Source organism: Poecile atricapillus, chromosome 19, assembly GCF_030490865.1.
Source record: "Poecile atricapillus isolate bPoeAtr1 chromosome 19, bPoeAtr1.hap1, whole genome shotgun sequence".
Lineage (NCBI taxonomy): Eukaryota > Metazoa > Chordata > Aves > Passeriformes > Paridae > Poecile > Poecile atricapillus.
Genome location: NC_081267.1, coordinates 7,410,662 through 7,431,639, shown reverse-complemented (window position 1 = coordinate 7,431,639; position 20,978 = coordinate 7,410,662). Strand labels below are relative to the sequence as shown.

General features: G+C 54.0%; 1 protein-coding gene and 1 pseudogene across 1 annotated transcript; both read left to right on the top strand.

Annotated features, from left to right (window-relative positions):
- LOC131586401 (zinc finger protein 420-like) overlaps positions 1-18,407 on the top strand; it is a 35,791-nt pseudogene extending 17,384 nt beyond the window's left edge.
- A 1,638-nt stretch (positions 18,408-20,045) lies between these two features.
- On the top strand, positions 20,046-20,978 carry LOC131586407 (olfactory receptor 14J1-like). The gene has a single exon (XM_058853236.1). The coding sequence runs from the start codon at positions 20,046-20,048 to the stop codon at positions 20,976-20,978; it is 933 nt and encodes a 310-aa protein (XP_058709219.1).

Below are 20,978 nucleotides of genomic sequence, written 5' to 3'. Positions count from 1 at the left end.
GCCCAGGAGCCGCCGTCGTTCGGGGCTCCCCCGAGTGCAGGAACGGGAGAGTTCCCGGCTCGGGGAGGCCCCAGCAGAGGAGTGGATCTTGTCCCTCTTCCAGGGCCTTTCAGGGACTTCAGGCCCCTCTCAAGAGGAGTTTTTCTCTTTTTCAGTTTTTTTTGGGGGGATCCCACCACTACAGGGGTTTTTTCCTCCCCATTTTAGGGTGTTTGTGAGGCCGCAGCTCCACAAACCCCTTTTGAGGGGGGATCATGACGGCTTTAAGTGACATTTTTAGGGGTGGGTTGTTTTGGGGAACCTGCTGGCAATGCAGATAGGGACCCCATGCCGGGTATGAACCTTCTCAATGTCTGTATGGGGTTTTGCAGTCTTGGGGAGTTTTTGGAGCATCCAGGGATGTGTTTGGGATCCCGGGGAGGTTGGGGTGTCCTGGGGGGTTTGGGGGTTCTCGGCAGGTTTGGGGGTACCTGGGCAATGCGGGTGGCAGTGCTGGGGACCCCGTGCCGGGTTTGAACCTTCTCACTGCGCACGGGCAGCGTCAGCGTGTTCAGGGAGATCCTGGGGGGCCCGGGGGGTCACCCCAAATCCCAGGGACCCCAAATGCTGAGGGACCCCCCAAACTGCCCTCACCACTGGATCTGCTGCAGGCAGGGGGGCACCAGCACTCGGCCCCCACCCTCCACCATCACAGGGGGGCTGTGGAAGAAATCTGGGGGTGCACGGACAGGACGGGTGGGACCCCCAAAGTCCTGGGGGAGGGGACACGGGGGGGACTCCCAGGAATTCCCGTTGTGGGGGGATGAGGGGGGACCCAGGAAGAGTTTGGGGTGGATGGGTGGGTCATGGGGGGGTCCCCAAGGATGGGTTTGGGGGGAACCGGATTGGAGCTCCCATGGCAGTGGGATAGGAAGATCTGCCCATGGAATTCCATGGGAATGGCATAGCAGTGAGATCCATCTACAGAATGGGACAGCAGCTGGATCCATCCGTTGAGGTCCCATGGGAATGGGATGATGTCTGAGATCCATCCATGGAATTTCCATGGGAATTCAAATGTTCCCAAATTTTGCCCTCCCCGATCCCACATTCCCATTCCCATATCCCCTGGGAACTCTGTCCTCCCCACCTTTACACTCCAGCACCTCCCGCCCATATCTGACATATTTCCGGAGACATTCCCTGCAGCTGTGAGCCAGGGAATTTGTTAATCCCTCAGCCAGGATCTCAGGGATCCCCATGGCGGTGCCACAGTTGCCATCGCAGCCTCACAGATCCCCCAGGCCCGGCTCCCCCCGCTCAGCCCCGCTCTGGCTGTGCCGCTGCTGCAGCATCTGCAGCTCCCCGCTGGCCCCGTGCCGGTGCCGCTCCTTGTGCCGGCCCTGGCTATCCCAATATTCCAGCCCTGGCTATCCCAATATCCCAGCCCTGGCTATCCCAATATCCCAGCCCTGGCTATCCCAATATCCCAGCTCTGGCTATCCCAATATCCCAGCTCTGGCTATCCCAAGATCCCAGCTCTGGCTATCCCAAGATCCCAGCCCTGGCTATCCCAATATTCCAGCCCTGGCTATCCCAATATCCCAGCCCTGGCTATCCCAAGATCCCGGCTCTGGCTATCCCAATATCCCTGCTCTGGCTATCCCAATATCCCTGCTCTGGCTATCCCAATATCCTAGCCCTGGCTATCCCAATGTAATAAATGTAGTTATGAATAAAAATTCGTAAAGACCTAAATAGATATATCTGTAGTATAATAACATGAGAAAATATAAAATATAGTGTGGCCAAGGATTCCTCCCTAGATCCAGCCGCAAACATCCATTTTAGAGATAACAATTCTACCGGCATTGGGATAATGATCCTAGCCAGCACCCATCAGCCTAAAAGAATAAGCAGGACACAGGCCATCAGGCTGGACAAAAAAAACAAGCCCGGACAAGATACTCATCACCGGACCTGAACACCCAACCTGACAAGCTGCAGTTGGGGAGCAATCAAACTAGACAAAGAAAGAAGCCCAGCCGAGATATTCATGGCCCCAACCCCGGAGCCAACCACTCCATCCTGATGGCCCAAACCAGGATGAAATCAAGGAACACCCAGGACTTTTTTACATATGAGGAGACTCTGCCCCACTGTCTGTTGATTCAGTTCGCCGGTTCCAGGAAATCCATTCAACCAACCATCAAGACTCTTTGTTGAACAGTGACTGCTCAGAGTTTTGGCCAAAGGGCACAAAACCCCTATAAGAACCCCGGACTGCAGCCCATACGGTGTGGATTTGGGAACACCTATACCTTTGGGTATAGATCCCTGTCCACCCAGCGCTGCGCTGACCTATTTATTGTGGTTTTTCTCTTTCGTTACAGGTGCTTAAATTGTTTTATAATAAATTGCTTTTTATTGACCTTATTTTGCCATTGCATTTATAACAGCAATATCCCGGCCCTGGCTATCCAAATATCCCAGCTCTGGCTATCCCAATATCCCAGCCCTGGCTATCCCAATATCCCAGCTCTGGCTATCCCAATATCCCAGCCCTGGCTATCCCAATATCCCAGCCCTGGCTATCCCAATATCCCAGCCCTGGCTATCCCAATATCCCAGCCCTGGCTATCCCAATATCCCAGCCCTGGCTATCCCAATATCCCAGCCCTGGCTATCCCAAGATCCCGGCTCTGGCTATCCCAATATCCCAGCCCTGGCTATCCCAATAACCCAGCTCTGGTTATCCCAATATCCCAGCTCTGGCTATCCCAATATCCCAGCTCTGGCTATCCCAATATCCCAGCTCTGGCTATCCCAAGATCCCGGCTCGGCTCTGGCCGCCATCCCCGGGGCTGCGGCTCTGCCCGGCCCCGCTCGCTGCGGTGGCGCTGGAAGGGGATCCCAGCCAGGGACCCCATGGACATGGACTGCGGGAAGCCCGGGCCGGGCTCCGACAGCGCCGCGTGCAGGGAACGCAGGGAGAGGAGAACTGAGGGGACATTTGGAGATTTGGGATCGGGGGGGTCACGGCTGAAGGAAAGGGGGAACGGGGAGAGCCGGGAAGGGCATTTGGGGATGCCAGGACTGACAAGAGGGGAGGCTGGGGCTGGCTGGATGTGGCATGGCTGGAGTTCAGGGCGTTCCTGTATCCAGGAAAGGGAGCTCCAAGGGTCCTGGGTGTCCCCATTGCCAGGAGAGGGCAGGGAAAGCCGGGATGGCTGGGATTAGGGGTCCCGGGTGTCCTGAGTGCTGAGGAAAGGAGGGGGTGGCTGCTGGGAGAGGCAGGAATAGGGGTCCAGTAGGGAAATGGGTCAAGGAGAAGGGGGCTCTGGGGGCTGCGGGAGGCGGGATGGCCGGGAAAGGGGTGCAGGCGTTCCTGGTGCCGGATAAGGGGGTGCAGGGTGGAACCCATGGCCGGGAATGGGGGTTTAGTGGGGTGGCAGCACCCAGGAATGGGGGTTTAGGGGCCCCTCGGCGCTCCGGAATGGGCGATCAAAGAGTCCCGGTGCCGGGGGTCCCCCTCACCTCTCGCCGCCCCCCGGGAGCGCCCCCGGCCCCAGCGCTGGAGCCATCGCGCTGCTCCGCTGCGGCCCTGCCCACAGCCCCGGCCCCGCCCCCAGAGCCGCCTCCGGCCCCGCCATTGGCGCCACTCTTTGCTGCCCGCCAATGTCACACGTGGCGCTATGATGTCATACAGCCATGTCATGATGTCACAGCTTTCTCGATGATGTCACACAGTCCCCTCTATGATGCCATAGCTGCACAGTGACCTCACACAACCCACTCGGAGCTGTCACACAGCCCCTTTCTGACATCACAGCTGCTCTGGGGCTCCAGGACACAGCCACAGAGGTGCCGCTGTGACACAGCCCCCTCTGGGACATCCCACAGCCCCTGCCAGTGCTGAGCCCCTGGGAGCTCTGTCTGGGCCTGCTCGTGTCCCTGAGCTGCCCTGGCAGGGCCCCAGCCCTGCTGGGCTGTGCTCAGGTGCTGCTCCTGGCCAGAGCTGTCTCTCTGCTGTGGTCTGTTCCCATGGCAACATCTGCCCCATTGTTATGGTCTGTTTCCATGGCAACCATAACCAGCCTCCTGTTGCTATGGTCAGTCCCTTGGCAGCTCCATGGAGACCCCATGCCAGGGGTGGTTGCCATGGACACCAGCTCAGGCCTGAAGCCAGAGTCCATTGCCATGGCAACCATTTGCAGTCCCATCCCCAGGCTCCTGGGATCACAGAGCCACAGAATTGGCTGAGTTGGGAGGGACCCATGGGGATCCTCCAGTCCAACTGCTGGCCCTGCACAGGACACCCCAACAATCCCAGCCTGGGCCTGGCAGCGCTGGCCAAACGCTGCTGGAGCTCAGCCAGCCCTGGAGCTGGGAGCCTTCCCTGGGGAGCCTGTTCAGTGCCCCAGCAGCCTCGCGGGAAAAACCTTTTCCTCACATCCAGCCTAAACCTGCCTGCCTCAGCTCCAGCCGCTCCCTCCACTCCTGTCCCTGGGCACCAGAGGGAAGAGGTTCCCACAGCCCCCAGCCAGGGACCCGCTCCCAAGGCTGCTGCCCATGGCAACCAGGCCTGGCACCAGCTGGGATGATCGGTTTCCATGGGCTGGGCTTCAGGAAAGGCATTCCCCAATTTCCTACTCCCGCTAAAACTGCATCGCCGCTCTCTTCCCTCCCACCTCCCATGGAAAGCACAAAAGGCAAAGAACCCGTGCTGGGATAAGAACAATTTATTGAGAAGAGCAACAGGATAAGGAACAAACAGGAACAGAAACAATTTAGATAACAGAAGGGATAAGACAAATTATTTACAGGGAAAACTAAACACCACTGACTGTTTTTTCCTGACCATGTATTTCCTCCTGCCTGGAAAGGACACCCTTCTCCTCTGGTGAGAGAGAGGGAGTCTTTTCCTGCCCCTGCCAATGACCTGAGATGGGATTGAATATAATGACAGGGCCATGGTCAGACTCTCACATTCCTTGATCCCACATCATGACATTGCCACGGGTAGGAAAAGGTACAGGTGTCTTCCCAGCATGGATCCCAGGGAACATGGATCACCAGGTCTCTTCCCAACGAGGATCCTCCAAGTGGGGATGAAGCTGAAGCAGTGCACAAAGCTCTTCCTGCACTTGGAGCACTCGCAGGGCTTCCCTTACCAGTGCCTCCGTTGGTGTCTGGTCAAGTTAGATTTGTCTGAGAAGCTCTTCCCACACAGGGGACACTCGTAGGGCCTCTCCCCAGTGTGGACGCGTTTGTGGGTATTGAGGCGGGAGCTGCAGCTGAAGCTCTTCCCACATTCCCCACACTCGTAGGGCCTCTCCCTGTGGAGACTTTTGTGGCAGAATGGTTAGGCGAGAAAGGCCATGACTGTACAAACTTGCTAGAGATAAAACATAACTAGTGCAGAGAAAGTCTCAAGGACGGATTGCCCTTGAGATATGGGGAGGAGAAGAAGAATGTGGTAAACAGAACGAAAAAGAAGGACCAGGGACGGTCTGGTAACCGCAAGAATGCAGAAGCACATAGCTATGTTTCGCAGTGTCGTAGATAGCAGAATAACCAATGATGAGCTATACTTTTGCAATATGTATGAGCTAATTAAATCATGTATTTAAACACGAGTGTAATGATCAATAAACGAGATTTGCTTGACGACCACCTGGTGTCTGCGTCTCCCTTCTCCGACATCTCCCCAGTGTGGATGCGCCAGTGGGTGACAAGGGTGGAGTTCTGCTTGAATCCCTCCCCACAGTCAGGGCAGCGGAAGGGCCTCTCATCCGTGTGAATCCGCTGGTGCACGAGGAGATTGGAGCTGCTGTGAAACCTGTTCCCACACTCAGGACACTCATAGGGCCTCTCCCCAGTGTGGCTACGCTGGTGGATGATGAGTTGGGAGCTGCAGCTGAAGCCCTTTCCACATTCCCCACACTCGTAGGCCCATTCCCCAGTGTGGATCATCTGGTGGTGGATCAGGGTTTTCCTCTGGCTGAAGCTCTTCCCACACTCCAAGCACTTGTAGGGCTTCTCCCCATCCTGAAGCTGCTCATGGACCACCAGCTCAGAGCCCCGGCTGGATCTCTGGCCACTTTCCTGGCACAGGGTGGGTCTTTCCTCCTCAGAGCACCTTGGGATGGGTTTGGAGCCCCTCCTCCTGCGGGATCTCTGCGGCTTTTCCTCCCCATTGGATTCCTGCACTGTGGAGCTGCTCAAAATGGCCTCTCCCATGAGGTTCTGCCGTGGGGATTTGTCCTCCCTGGTCTCCATCCTCAGCTTCTTGTCTGGGGGAGGAAGGACAAGGAGAGGATGGGATTTGCCTCTGTGCCAGAGGGAAGGGGAAGGAGATTCCCCCCAGTGCGTCCCCGGCAGGACGGCGTCGGCAGCGGGGTTGTCCTGCAGCCGGGGGCCAGGCTGGGCTGGGAGATGGAGCAGGAGAGAGGGGGAAAGGGGCACTGACTTCCTCCTCACCTGCCTGGGTGTCCTGGGGCATCTTCCTCTTCCCTGCAGCCTTCTCATCCATAGGGCCAAGGTTTGGGAATGAGAAATCCTGGTTTGGCAGAAAACAAGGAATGAGCAAAATTAGTTTGGAGGTCCCTCTGTTCAAGTCCCTCTCAAGAAGTCACCCCAGCGTCTGGGGTGTCTTGATTTGTAAGGAAAGGTGTTTGCTAATAAAAGCAGAACCTCCATTGAAATGGATAAAAATGTAAAGCAACAACCCCCTCCTAATTATTATAATCTTGATATCAAAGCCCTCTCAGATAAAGATATAGGAATAGGAATAATAGTTGTTTTCTAGAAAGGAAATTGAAAATGCAGCACTACAAAGAAAAAAACAACAAAAAAACAACACTCTGAGAGAGTCAGTATACAACTGGACACCCTGTAGGTCAGGACGCTGGTAGCAGTCCGATAAAATGGTGGCTGCAGTCCTCCTGGAGTGACAGATATGGTTCTGTTTTATCAGTGATCCCGTAGAAGGGTGTAGCTTACCTCTGAAGTTCCGGTGCTGTAGATGGGTCTGGTCTATCCTCTGGGAATCCAGTGGAGAAAGACTGCCTGTGGTGCTCTGATGCTCTAATTATATCCAGTCAGGAATGCTTGGCTCCTCCCCCTGGGTGGAGCATCTCACAATGGGATGATGTCATTTTATCAGTCCTGCAGTGAGACTCAATGGCCCATTAACAGAAGATATCCCCCTGGAGGGAGGATGGGTGGTGAAAGAGATAAAGAACACTGCCCCACCTGGTTTTAACAGCTGGCCCATTAACAGAAGACATCCCCCGGATATGAGGGATGGATCATGAAAGGGACAAGGAAAACTGCTCTACCAGGTTTTAACAGATGGTGAAAGAATACATAATTTTGTTTACATTTTGCACTGCAACCCAAGACATGGGGTCCATAAAACCCTCCCAAACACCAAGATTCAGCCCTGAAAATGCCTCCCAGGACTTCCCCATGTCTGGTCTCCCTCCTTTGCTGTTCCGGGGTTCCTCCCTGTCCCAGCTGCTGGGGGTCACACATGTACTGTGGGTCCCCTGTCTACTTGGTCCCTGACCTCTTCTGACTGCTGGGAGTGCCAGGAATCTGGAAACTTCCCGTGTTTCTATCACCCCACTTAGGGATGCTGGGACCCTCCACTATCCCTCCAAGGGGCATTTTCCACTCACCTTTGGAGTTCTTCATTCTCCAAACATTCCCCCCAAAAAACACAAACCAAGAAGGGCCCCCCGGGATATCTGGGCCAAGCTCCCCCTCCCTGGTCACCTGTGGGATGGGGGTGATGATCCCACAGGTGGGGACCTGTGAATTCAGGGAGTGCTTGACCTCGTGCTACCTTCTCCTTTCTCTGATCCTCCTTTGTCCCTTCTTCAGGCTGAAGAAGCTGTTCAAGGAGTCAGAGGCAAAACTCCAAGTCCCTTGGAGCTTCAATCAGCCCCACTGAGGGCAGGGACTGCCAAAGGCTCCCCAGGGACTGGTGAGAGCAGATCCTGGAGGCCAGGATTGCCGGGAGCCAAAGGCTCTGAGCAGGGAACTGCAATGCTGAGCAAGCCCTGGCTGGGTTGGAGGAAGCAGAAAGGCCAAGCCCTGAGCCCAGGCCTGGCACAGCAGGGCCTGTCCCTCACGGGTGGCTTGGGGCTCTTTGTGGGGCAGTGGGATGTGAGGGGCAGCAAGGACAAATGCCATAAACCTGTGTGACACTCCAGATCCTTATGGAACCAAGGGGCCAGAGTGACACCATGGGAAGTTGTGGAATCACGGGGATCATTGTGGCACTCTTGGACCCATGGAACCAAGGGACCAGTGGGACACTCTGGGGCCTTATGGAAACAAGAGGTCACTGTGACCCTGCAGGGCTGTAACACCCCAGAACACTTCAATGCTGGTGGTAACCAAAGGTTCCTCTGCTTGAGTTTGGTGCACAGGAGAAACACCAAGCAGATCTTCTCAAGATGGACCGATGTAAAGAATATTCTTGGTAGGAAGGGACCCACAAGGATCATCAAGTCAAGCTCTTAGGTGAATGGCCTGACAGGATTTCAGTCCTGAAAGGATTGAACCCACAGCCTCGGTGATACTGGCACCATTCTCTAACAACTGAGCTAAGAGGTCAAAATGACACAAAATTTAACTGGCAAAATATAGACAATCAAGGAATTTTGGCAAAGGGTTTAATACAACACCCAACTGAACATAAAACGCTTACCCTAGCATTAACTTTGCAAACTTAGTTAATTTAACCTAAAAAGTGTTAACCCTTAAGGTTTTTGGTAACATTAAGGTATCCAAAAATGTTCCAGGTACGTAGGATAAGAAGGAGAAGAAAAAGAGACCAGAAAGACAGAAGATCTACAGAAAAACACTTTCAGGATGATCCCAGTCACTCCCACTACAATTGCAGTCACTCCCAGTAAGAGCTGGTGCACGTAGTCACCCCCACTATGAGCCCAGTCCCTCCCAGATCCTCCCAGCATGATTCCAGTCATGGCCAGAGTGACTCCCTGTCACTCCCAGGGTGGGCCCAGTTGCTCCCAGTCACCTCCAGCATGGTTCCAGTCCCAGCCAGCCCCTTTTGAGTCACTCCCAATATGATACCAGTTAGTTCCGCTAGGATCCCAGTATGACCCCAGCATGGGCACAGCTGCTCCCAGGATTATCCAGTGTGGTTCCAGTTGCTCCCATTTACCTGCACTGTGGTTTCAGTCTCTCCCAGTCTATCCCAGTTGCTCCTAGTCACTCTTCAGGTGCTTCAAACCTGATCCCAGTCGCTCCCAGCCACTCCCAGTCACCCTGAGTGCAGTCCCAGTTGCTGCCAGTATGGTCCCAGTCTTGCCTAGGATGGCCAAGCTGCTCCCACTGTGATCCCAGTAGGATGCCAGTTGCCCTCAGCATGGTTCCAGTTACTCCCTGTTCCTCCCAGTGTGATTCCAGTTGCACCCAGTTGCCCCCAGTATAGTGCCAATCCCTCCCCAGATGATCTCAGCCGCTCCCAGCATGGTCTCAGTGATGCCCAATTGCCCCCAGTGTAGACCCAGTCGATCACACTCGCTCCCAGTTGTTGTTAGCATGGGCTCCCAGTTGTCCTCAGCATGGTTCCCATTGTTCCCAGCGTGTTCCCAGTCATCCCCAGTACGGTTATGGACACTTCCAGTACATCCCAGTTGCCCTCAGCATGTCCATAGCCATTCCCAGACACTCCCAGTAATCCCAGTCAAGTGCTTGTTATCCCAGTATGATCTCAGTCACTCCCAGTATATCCCAATTGAGCACTCCCTGAATTCACAGCCCCCCACCCATGGGATCATCACGCCCATCCCAGAGGTGACCAGGGAGGGGGAGCTCGGCCCAGATATTCTGGGGGGGTCCCTGAGTTGGGTTTTTTTGGGCGGGATGTTTGGAGAATGAAGAACTCCAAAGCTGAGAAGAAAAAGGCCTTTGGGGGGACATTGGGGGTTCCCAGTGGTAGCTGCGGGCAGAGGCAGCCTGGAGGAGCAGAGCCCTGTGACCACCAGGACCCCAAAGTGGGGACCCCAGAGAGGGCGAGCACTGTGATTCATGGGACTCTCAACAGCCTGGAAAGGGGCAGGGGAGTCTCCACGGACCCCCTGCACACCAAAGCAGAGAATAAGGGGAGAAGTGACACCGGAACCCAAAAAACTTCCAGCATCCCAAAGTGTTTAGGTGGAAATGGGGGAAACTTTTTAGATTCCTGGCACTCCCAGCAGCCTGGGCAGGGCAGGGACTGAGTAGACAGGGGACCCCCATACACACGTGACCCTCAGGAGCTGGGACAGGGAGGAACCCCTGAACACCAAAAGGGAGAGAACAGAGATGGGGAACTCCTGGAAGGCATTTTTGGGGGTGAATTTTTGTGGTGTGAAATTTTTATGGACCCAATGTCTTGGGCTGAAATGCAAGATGTAACCAAAAGTATGTATTCTATCACCATCTGTTAAAACCTGGTAGAGCAGTTTTCTTTATCTCTTTCATGCCCCATCCCTCATAACTGGGGGATGTCTTCTGTTAATGGGCCAGCTGTTAAAACCAGGTGGGGCAGTGTTCTTTATCTCTTCCACCACCCATCCTCTCTCCAGGAGGATATCTTCTGTTAATGGGCCATTGAGTCTCACTGCAGGACTGATAAAATGACATCATCCCATTGTGAGATGCTCCACCCAGGGGGAGGAGCCAAGCATTCCTGACTGGATATAATTAGAGCATCAGAGCACCACAGGCAGTCTTTCTCCACTGGATTCCCAGAGGATAGACCAGACCCATCTACAGCACCGGAACTTCAGAGGTAAGCTACACCCTTCTACGGGATCACTGATAAAACAGAACCATATCTGTCACTCCAGGAGGACTGCAGCCACCATTTTATCGGACTGCTACCAGCGTCCTGACCTACAGGGTGTCCAGTTGTATACTGACTCTCTCAGAGTGTTGTTTTTTTGTTGTTTTTTTCTTTGTAGTGCTGCATTTTCAATTTCCGTTCTAGAAAACAACTATTATTCCTATTCCTATATCTTTATCTGAGAGGGCTTTGATATCAAGATTATAATAATTAGGAGGAGGTTGTTGCTTTACATTTTTATCCATTTCAATGGAGGTTCTGCTTTTATTAGCAAACACCTTTCCTTACAAACCAAGACACCCCAGACGCTGGGGTGACTTCTTGAGAGGGACTTGAACAGAGGGACCTCCAAACTAATTTTGCTCATTCCTTGTTTTCTGCCAAACCAGGATTTCTCATTCCCAAACCTTGGCCCTATGGATGAGAAGGCTGCAGGGAAGAGGAAGATGCCCCAGGACACCCAGGCAGGTGAGGAGGAAGTCAGTGCCCCTTTCCCCCTCTCTCCTGCTCCATCTCCCAGCCCAGCATGGCCCCCGGCTGCAGGACAACCCCGCTGCTGACGCCGTCCTGCCGGGGACGCACTGGGGGGATCTCCTTCCCCTTCCCTCTGGCACGGAGGCAAATCCCATCCTCTCCTTGTCCTTCCTCCCCCAGACAAGGAGCTGAGGATGGAGACCAGGGAGGACAAATCCCCACGGCAGAACCTCATGGGAGAGGCCATTTTGAGCAGCTCCACAGTGCAGGAATCCAATGGGGAGGAAAAGCCGCAGAGATCCCGCAGGAGGAGGGGCTCCAAACCAATCCCAGGGTGCTCTGAGGAGGAAAGACCCACCCTGTGCCGGGAAAGTGGCCAGAGATCCAGCCGGGGCTCTGAGCTGGTGGTCCATGAGCAGCTTCAGGATGGGGAGAAGCCCTACAAATGTTTGGAGTGTGGGAAGAGCTTCAGCCAGAGGAAAACCCTGATCCACCACCAGATGATCCACACTGGGGAATGGGCCTACGAGTGTAGAGAATGTGGGAAGGGCTTCAGCTGCAGCTCCCAACTCATCATCCACCAGCGTAGCCACACTGGGGAGAGGCCCTATGAGTGTCCTGAGTGTGGGAAGAGGTTTCACAGCAGCTCCAATCTCCTCGTGCACCAGCGGATTCACACGGATGAGAGCCCCTTCCGCTGCCCTGACTGTGGGGAGGGATTCAAGCAGAACTCCACCCTTGTCACCCACTGGCGCATCCACACTGGGGAGAGGCCCTATGAATGTGGGGAATGTGGGAAGAGCTTCAGCTGCAGCTCCCGCCTCAATACCCACAAACGCGTCCACACTGGGGAGAAGCCCTACGAGTGTCCCCTGTGTGGGAAGAGCTTCTCAGACAAATCTAACTTGAACAGACACCAACGGATGCACCAGTAAGGGAAGCCCTACGAGTGCCCCAAGTGCAGGAAGAGCTTTGTGCACTGCTCCAGCTTCATTCCCCCTTGGAGGATCCACGTTGGGAAGAGACCTGGTGATCCATGTTCCCTGGGATCCACGCTGGGAAGACACCTGTACCTTTTCCTGCCCATGGTAATGACATGATGTGAGATCAAAGAACATGAGGCTCTGACCATGTCCCTGTCATTATATTCAATCCCATCTCAGGTCATTGCCAGGGGCAGGAAAAGGACTCCCTCTCTCTCACCAGAGGAGAAGAGTGTCGTTTCTTGGCAGGAGGAAATATGTGGCCAGGAAGAGCCAGTTGGTGGCATTTTAGTCTTCCCTGTGAATCAATTTTGCTATCCCTTCTGTTATCTAAATTGTTTCTGTTCCTGTTTGTTCCTTATCCTGTTGCTCTTCTCAATAAATTGTTCTTATCCCAGTGCAGCATCTTTGCCTTTTCTGCTTTCCATGGGAGGCGGGAGGGTAGAGAGCGGCAGCACGGTTTTAGCGGGAGCAGGAAATTGGGGAATCCCATTCCTGAAGCCCAGCCCGTGGAAACCGAGCATCCCAGCTGGTGCCAGGCCTGGTTGCCATGGCAGCAGCCTTGGGAGCGGGTCCCTGGCTGGGGGCTGCAGGAACCTCTTCCCTCTGGTGCCCAGGGACAGGAGTGGAGGGAGCGGCTGGAGCTGAGGCGGGCAGGTTTAGGCTGGATGTGAGGAAAAGGTTTTTCCCGTGAGGCTGCTGGGGCACTGAACAGGCTCCCCAGGGAAGGCTCCCAGCTCCAGGGCTGGCTGAGCTCCAGCAGCGTTTGGCCAGCGCTGCCAGGCCCAGGCTGGGATTGTTGGGGTGTCCTGTGCAGGGCCAGCAGTTGGACTGGAGGATCCCCATGGCTCCCTCCCAACTCAGCCAATTCTGTGGCTCTGTGATCCCAGGAGCCTGGGGATGGGACTGCAAATGGTTGCCATGGCAACAGGCTCTGGCTCCAGGCCTGAGCTGGTGTCCATGGCAACCACCCCTGGCATGGGGTCTCCATGGAGCTGCCAAGGGTCTGATCATAGCAACAGGGGGCTGATGATGGTTGTCATGGAAACAGATAATAGCAACAGGGGGCTGTGGTTGCCATGGAAACAGACCATAGTGAAAAGTCGTGGTGATGGTTGTCTACCAAGGATCAGATTTGTTACCCTCAGTGGGGCTCCGTGGGGACATTCCAAGAGTCTCCAGGCTGTTCAAGAGCCGGAATGTCACAGGCACAGACAGGGGCTCCACAGAGACCTCCCAGGGGTTTCTGGGGATGCTGAAGAGCCGTGTGGTCAGACGCAGTCCCAGCAATTCCACGGTGACATCCCAGGAGTCCCCAGGCTGCCAAAGAGCCGGGATGTCACAGACACTCCCAGGGCTTCCTGTCATGGGCAGAGTGGGAGCTTCAGGCAAAAGCTTTATTTCTTTTTTGGAGAAACTCCTGCTGAGTCATGAGGTGGAGAAATGACACCAAACAGCCACCATGGATCCTCAAACTCCTCCAAGTCACCTAGATTTTAAATTCCTTCTAAGAGAGGAGACTGGGAGCAGCTGGATTCAATCCCAGCCCGAGTTTGTCAGAGGTTTATGTGTAAATATTGGACATGTAGAATTGAACCGTAATGCAATTTGTCCCACATGATTAACAATGGAATATCAGATATATTTATATAAATACCACTGTGACTGATTCTGAAGATGATTTATTTACACCACAGAGTAAATAAAGAAAAAGAGTTATTTACTCAACAGTAAAGGAGCTATAACAATTATTAGACTATAATGCTCTAGGAAGCAATTTTGACGTAAACAGGGCCTTGCTGGAGTTGTTTGAGCCCATTCCAGGCACAGCCTCCTGCTCCAGCAGGAACTGCCTTTCCTGTGCCATGGCCAGGGCAGATCCTGCTGCAGGAAAAGCCCCAGGCCAGCCCCAACCCAGGGAAAGGCTCGGGCACAAGTGCAGAGTGCCGTGCTGGGAGCTGTGCCAGGGACAGCCTGAGGCACCAAAGGCACCTTGTCAGCAGCAGCTGCTTCCAGGCCATGGCCAGAAGGCTCCCTTGGCACCCCGGCCTGGTGGCCAGCACTGCAGAGCTGCTGCTTCAGGGCTCATTTCTGGCTGGGCTCTGAAAAGCCACTGCTGCCTCAGGAGCCTGACTGGGAAGCAATTGGCCCCAGCACCCTGGGGACAAGATAATAATGAAACAACTCTTCATGCCAGCAGAGACAAGGCAAGGGCAGAGGAAAGAGGAGAGTCAGGCCCAGGGGACATGGCTGCAGTGGTGATGGCTGTGAGGTCACTGCCACTGCAGCAGCCTGGCTGGCCCTCAGCAGACATTCTGGCCAGGAGCACTGTGAGGTCACCCAGCACATCAGAGAACCCACACAACAGGAATTCCATCCTTGGGGACGGGAGGGGGCTTTCACTGTGTCAGGTTGCACAGAGATCCTGCTCTGGGAGCATTCTTGGGATGGGGCATCGACTTGTCTGGAAAAGCAATTGCAGTTTTCTGCCACTCTCATAAAATGCCTGATTAAAATTTTTCCTCCTTCTAAACAATATAAATTAACTCTTGATCACTTTAAAGATATTCATCCCTGTCACTGCAAGATTTGGGAGAAAATAACTTTGACCAGTGCTTCCATTTTCACAGACCATGGAGAGGACCCAAAAATCTCCCAGGATGGGGTTTGGAGGCCTCATCACATTAGCAGCAGGCAGAGGCTGAGGGCTCAGGGCTTAGCAGCTTAAAGGCCCTGCCAGAGGCAACTTGTGCAGCCCTTTGGCCATGGCTGCTGGCCCTGGGCCTGAGGCCAGCAGGGGACAAGTGACCCTGGCAGCCCTGGGGCCTCATTGCCTCCTTGTCCCTGCTCAGCAGCCTGGCAGGGGCCGCCCCATGGTGCTGCCCTTGGCATTGCACATCCCCACATGCCAGTGCCCCGGGAAGAGCCCTGAGCAATGAGGGAGGGACAGCATCTGCCTTGCCAGGGGCTGGGGCTCAGCCCTTGGCCCTTGGCATTCCTGAAACACATCCAGCTTTGCTCAGCACCACAGACACCTTTCCCTTGCTTGTCCCCAGCTGGCATCAGGGCCTCCAGTCTTCTGCTCTACCTGGAACCTGGGGACGCTTTCTCACTCGTGTCTCTCATTTCAAGTACAAGAAACTTCAGTGTTTCCATCTGACTTTGAGCTCTTGAGAAGTTTCTGGAGCACACTCTGAGGGACTGAGTGTGATGCAAAGAGCCCCAAAGGCCCAAGAGGGTGATGAAAGTGCTGGTGCTGTGTCTGTGCTGCTGAGCTGGGCCGGGCTCCTGGCCCAGAGGCAGCTCCTGGCAAGGGCAGCGCTGCAGAGAGACAGCTCTGGCCAGGAGCAGCTCCTGAGCACAGCCCAGCAGGGCTGGGGCCCTGCCAGGGCAGCTCAGGGACACCAGCAGGCCCAGACAGAGCTCCCAGGGGCTCAGCACTGGCAGGGGCTGTGGGATGTGCCAGAGGGGGCTGTGTCACAGCGGCACCTCTGTGGCTGTGTCCTGGAGCCCCAGAGCAGCTGTGATATCAGAAAGGGGCTGTGTGACAGCTCCGAGTGGGTTGTGTGAGGTCACAGATGGGGCTGTGACATCACAGAGTTTGTTGTGTGAGGTCACTGAGCAGCTACAGAATCATAGAAGGGATTCTGTGACATCAGAAAGCAGGGTGTGACATCGCAGTGTGGCTGTATGACATCACAGTGTGGTCTGGGTGATATCACTTAGTGGGTTGTGGCATCATAGAGAGGACTGTGACACCAGAGGTTAGATGTACAACAACACAGAGAGGGTTGTGACATCACTGAGCAGACTGTGACACCACATGGTTGTGATATGAAATCCTAGAGTGGGTAGTGACATCATAGAAGAGCCATGTGACATCTCAGGACATTGTATGACATCACAGTGCTGACTGTGATATCATAGAGTGAACTATGACATCAAATGTTGCTGTGTGACATCACAGAATGCTATGTGACATCATGAGGTGGTTTTGTGGCATTTAGGAAGAGATGTGTCATCACAGAAAGGTGGTGTGATATCCCGGGACAGGTTGTGTGACGTCACTGAGTGGGCTGTGACATCCCTGATGGCTTTGTGACATCTTGAGGTCACTGGGGAGGTCATTCTGTCCTGACCTCCCCTCACAGTTTCCCCCAGAGAAGTCCAACGCTGCCCTTGCAGCAGCCTGTCTGCACAGAAACACTTCCAGGGCTCTCTGCATTTCCCTTCCCTCACTCTTGCCTCACTCACACACCTCCCAACAACCCACTTGGTGCTTTCAGCTGCAAGGAGTTCAAAGCTTGTCTGTCCTTCAGCAGCTGCTCTAATTCTGCCTTCAGCCAACTCTGGGGTTGTGTTTATTGTAGAACTCCCTGTGTGTCTGAAACATTCCTTGTGTGGTTCTGCCTTGGGGAAGGGGAACCTCCTTGGTGGCACCTTGGGCTTGGCACACACTTGAGGAGGGTGTCTGTTTTCCATGGGGAAACTCAGCAGTTTTAGATTGCAAAAATAAAAGAAGGAAAACCCCTCTTTGCCTGAGTGCAGCCAGTTCTGTGAGCAAAGCAGGTCCCAGGAGAGAGGAGAGACAGGATGGGGCTGGGGAATGTGGAGCAGGGTTGTCCCCACTGGGTCAGACCTCAAGGCACAGCTTCTCTGACCTGGCCAGACCTCCTTAGGAGAGACCCTGGATCAATATCCATCACTGAATGCTGCAATCATCTCTGCTCTAAAGAGAACAGGAATAAAAGACACCCTTTAAAATAGGAATTCATATTTCTTAGAAGTTCTTTGAACTATTTCTCCATAATTATTGGAGGAAACTTTCCTAAAACTGCACCAGACCAAAGGGAAATCAAGACACAGCCATGGTTTCTCAGAACTTGCTTGATCCTAATGAGCCCCGTGGTGCATTTGGAGCTGAGCCCTTGAACCTCAGGGCCTGAGAGGAGATTGCACAAACCTTTCCAAGAGTCAAAGTCAGAGGAAATACCCAAAGTTTCTCAAGGCACTAATGGATCCCACTGTGGTCCATCCCAAACACAGGCTCCTCATGGACTCCTTGGAGGAGAGAACTGGAGGCCAGGATTGCACAAAAACCTCTCAGAGACTCAGTGTAGAAAGGAAAATCCAAAGTAGCTGAAAAACCCCTGAGTATCTCAAAGTATTGATGAGCCCCACTGAGTGTCAATGCAAAGCTCCCAAGGGACTCATTAAAGCAGATAATTGGGGCCTTGATTGCACAAACTTCTCAGAGACTCAGTGTGGGAAGGAAAAAGGAAAGTGCCTTAAGAACCTGAAGTACCTTGAAGCATTAATGAGCTCCACTGAGTGTTGTTACTGACAAAGCCTCTCAAGGGACTAATTACAGCAGATAATTGGAGGCCAGGATTGCACAAACCTCTCAGAGACTCCAAGGCAAAAGCCAAAGTCCTTTGAAAAAGCTGCAGACCCTGGGAGCATGAAGGAGCCCCTCAGGGCCATTCCTGAGCAAGGCTCCCCAGGGACTCCTTCCAGCAGATCCCTGAGGCCACTGGCATGTGGGCTAGGGGGGATGCTGAGGGCAGGCCAAGGGGGTGGCAGTGGCCAGCCTTGCTGGGGCTGTGCCAGGAGGCCCCAGGGCCTCAGGACAAGGTGTCTCCTCACAGCCCTTGCTGGCACAGCACTGGCTGCTGTGGCCCAGGGCACCAAGACTTGGCTTCTCTTTGTCCCCAGCTGTCATCAGTGCCTCCAGTTCTCTGCTCTGCCTGGGGCCTGGGGACACTTTCTCAGTCATGTCCCTCAGTGGGACCCATTAAAAGTGAAAGAAACTTTGGAGTTGGATTCTGACTTGGAGTTCTTGAGAGCTTTCTTCCCCTCCCTCTCAGGGACTGATGTTCAGGGCCTCAGCACAAAGCCCCAAGAGGCTCATTAAAGTCCTGATGCTGTGTCTGTGCTGCTGAGCGGGGCCGGGCTCCTGGCACAGAGGCAGCTCCTGGAAACCAAGAAGAGCTTCAAAAGCACATTTCTCTTGCTGAGCAGCTCTTCTGCCAGCCCAGCAGGGCTGGGGCACTGCCTGCAGCCACCCTGGGCACAGCCCAGAGGCACAGAGAGCTTCAATCAGTCAGGGCTGGGAAGGTGCTGAGAAGTGTCTGGGGCAGAATCACTGCCAGCCCTTGACACAGGAAGCCTCTGGCTGCAGGACAATGCAGCTGCAGCTCCTGGAGGCATCTCCTCAAGCTGGAACATCCCAGTGCCTACAGACTCTGTGAGTAGAACTCTGAGTATTCCTGGTGCAGGGGAGGTGAAGGCTCATGAAGCTCTGATATGCTGGTTTCTCATCAGTCATGGCATATTTCCAAGGTAAGGATTTGAATAAAAATGAGGACATTTCCTAAGACTTTGTATTCAGTTTCCTTCTATTGGGAATGGCAGGGAGGGGGAATAAATATTAAAGGTATTATGAATTTTGACCAGTGCCTAAGACATCCAAACTGTTACTTTTAGTGATCAATGGGTTCAGAGGAGATTCCTAATGTGCTTTCAGCCACTCTTCCTATGGACAGCAGCAGCATCACCTTTGCTGGACCCATCAGGTTTTGTCTGAGCTGTCCTTTCTCCAAGCTGCAAACAGAACCTGTCCCCAGCCAGAGCCCTGCAAACAGGCAGGGTTCTGTCAGGCCAAGGAGACTGCACAGATATTTGGGGTCTGTGGGTGCTGGCAGGGAGAGATCAGGCACAGGGAAACACCTGCAGGAGGAACATCTCCAGGAACCAGAGAAAATCACGGAATGAGAGAAAAGAAAACCCCAGAAATCCTGTGTCAGAGAGAGTTTAGAGATCTCCATAGGAGCCCCTGCAGTGCAGCCCCTTTCTCTGGACAAGCCCCCTCCCTCCTGTCCCCCCAGCCCAGCCTCTGCCCTCAGGGCCAGGCTCCCAGGTGTGAAGCCCCTCCTGTGCAGGCAGAGCTGCAGCAGAGCTGTGGGGCAGCTCTGCAGCCCCGGGCCCAGTTCCCTCTGCAGAGCACAGGGCTGGGAGCAGCTGACCAGCACTGGGGGCTCTGGCAGGGGGCACAGCTGGCTCAGGGTGACGCTGTCCCCAGTGCCCGGCTGTGGGCAATGCTGGCAGTGCAGCCAGGGAAGGAGCTACAGCTCCCTTCATCCAATGCCATCATAAGGACACTTGGAAGTGTCCCTGAGATTTCAGTCCCAGCTGGGAGCTTCAATCCAGGATGCAAACCTGTCCTAGAGCATCTTTGTGTTATCTGAAAGACCCATGGGGAAAGGCAGAAGTGTTCTGACAGTGAAAATGCTGTTGGGTTGGTGAAATGAGCAACGTGAGTCCTTAGAGACAAATGTGGAGCTGGTGCATGGTGCATCCATCTGCTCTCAGCAGTATCTGATGATCTTTAAGGAAAACATGGGAGTGTGAACATCCCTCTTTTGAAAAAAGGGAAAGCCCAGCGAATCTCCAAGCAGAATGGAGTGACAGATCATCTCCCCTCAGTCTCCACTCATCATCTTGCCTCAGGGAACTCACTCTGTTCTACCAGATGGTAGCAGAAATGCTGAGAACTTCTGATATCAAAAATACCAGGAGAGACACAGGGGAAGCTTCAAAGAAAATCTCAGAATTCCTATACACAAAAGTGTGTTCATGTGTGTTACAGAGGATGGTGGATGAGAAATGGCTTTGATTTCTCCTCTAAATCTTCTCTGTCTATTTCTTCACAGACAGGTCCCCATGTGCAGCCACAACAAATGTCCAACAGCAGCTCCATCAGCCACTTCCTCCTGCTGGCATTGGCAGACACGCGGCAGCTGCAGCTCCTGCACTTCTGCCTCTTCCTGGGCATCTCCCTGGCTGCCCTCCTGGGCAACGGCCTCATCATCAGCGCCGTAGCCTGCAGCCACCACCTGCACAGCCCCATGTTCTTCTTCCTGCTCAACCTGGCCCTCACTGACCTGGGCTCCATCTGCACCACTGTGCCCAAAGCCATGCACAATTCCCTCTGGGGCACCAGAGACATCTCCTACTCAGGATGTGCTGCACAGGTTTTTTGTTTTGTGTTCTTCATCTCAGCAGAGTATTTCCTCCTGACCATCATGTGCTACGACCGCTACGTGTCCATCTGCAAACCCCTGCACTATGAGACCCTCCTGGGCAGCAGAGCTTGTGCCCACATGGCAGCAGCTGCCTGGGCCAGTGGCTTTCTCAATGCTCTGCTGCACACAGCCAATACATTTTCCCTGCCCCTGTGCCATGGCAATACCCTGGGCCAGTTTTTCTGTGAAATCCCACAGTTCCTCAAGCTCTCCTGCTCCAAATCCTATCTCAGGGAATTTGGGCTTCTTTTTTTTTCCATCTGTTTAGCACTTGGCTGTTTTGTGTTCATTGTTTTCTCCTATGTGCAGATCTTCAGGGCTGTGTTGAGGATCCCCTCTGAGCAGGGACGGCACAAAGCCTTTTCCACCTGCCTCCCTCACCTGGCTGTGGTCTCCCTGTTTATCAGCACTGGCACATTTGCCTACCTGAAGCCTCCCTCCATCTCCTCCCCATCCCTGGATCTGGCCCTGTCTGTTCTGTACTCAGTGGTGCCTCCAGCCCTGAACCCCCTCATCTACAGCCTGAGGAACCAGGAGCTCAAGGCTGCAGTGTGGAGACTGATCACTGGATGGTTTCAGAAACATTAA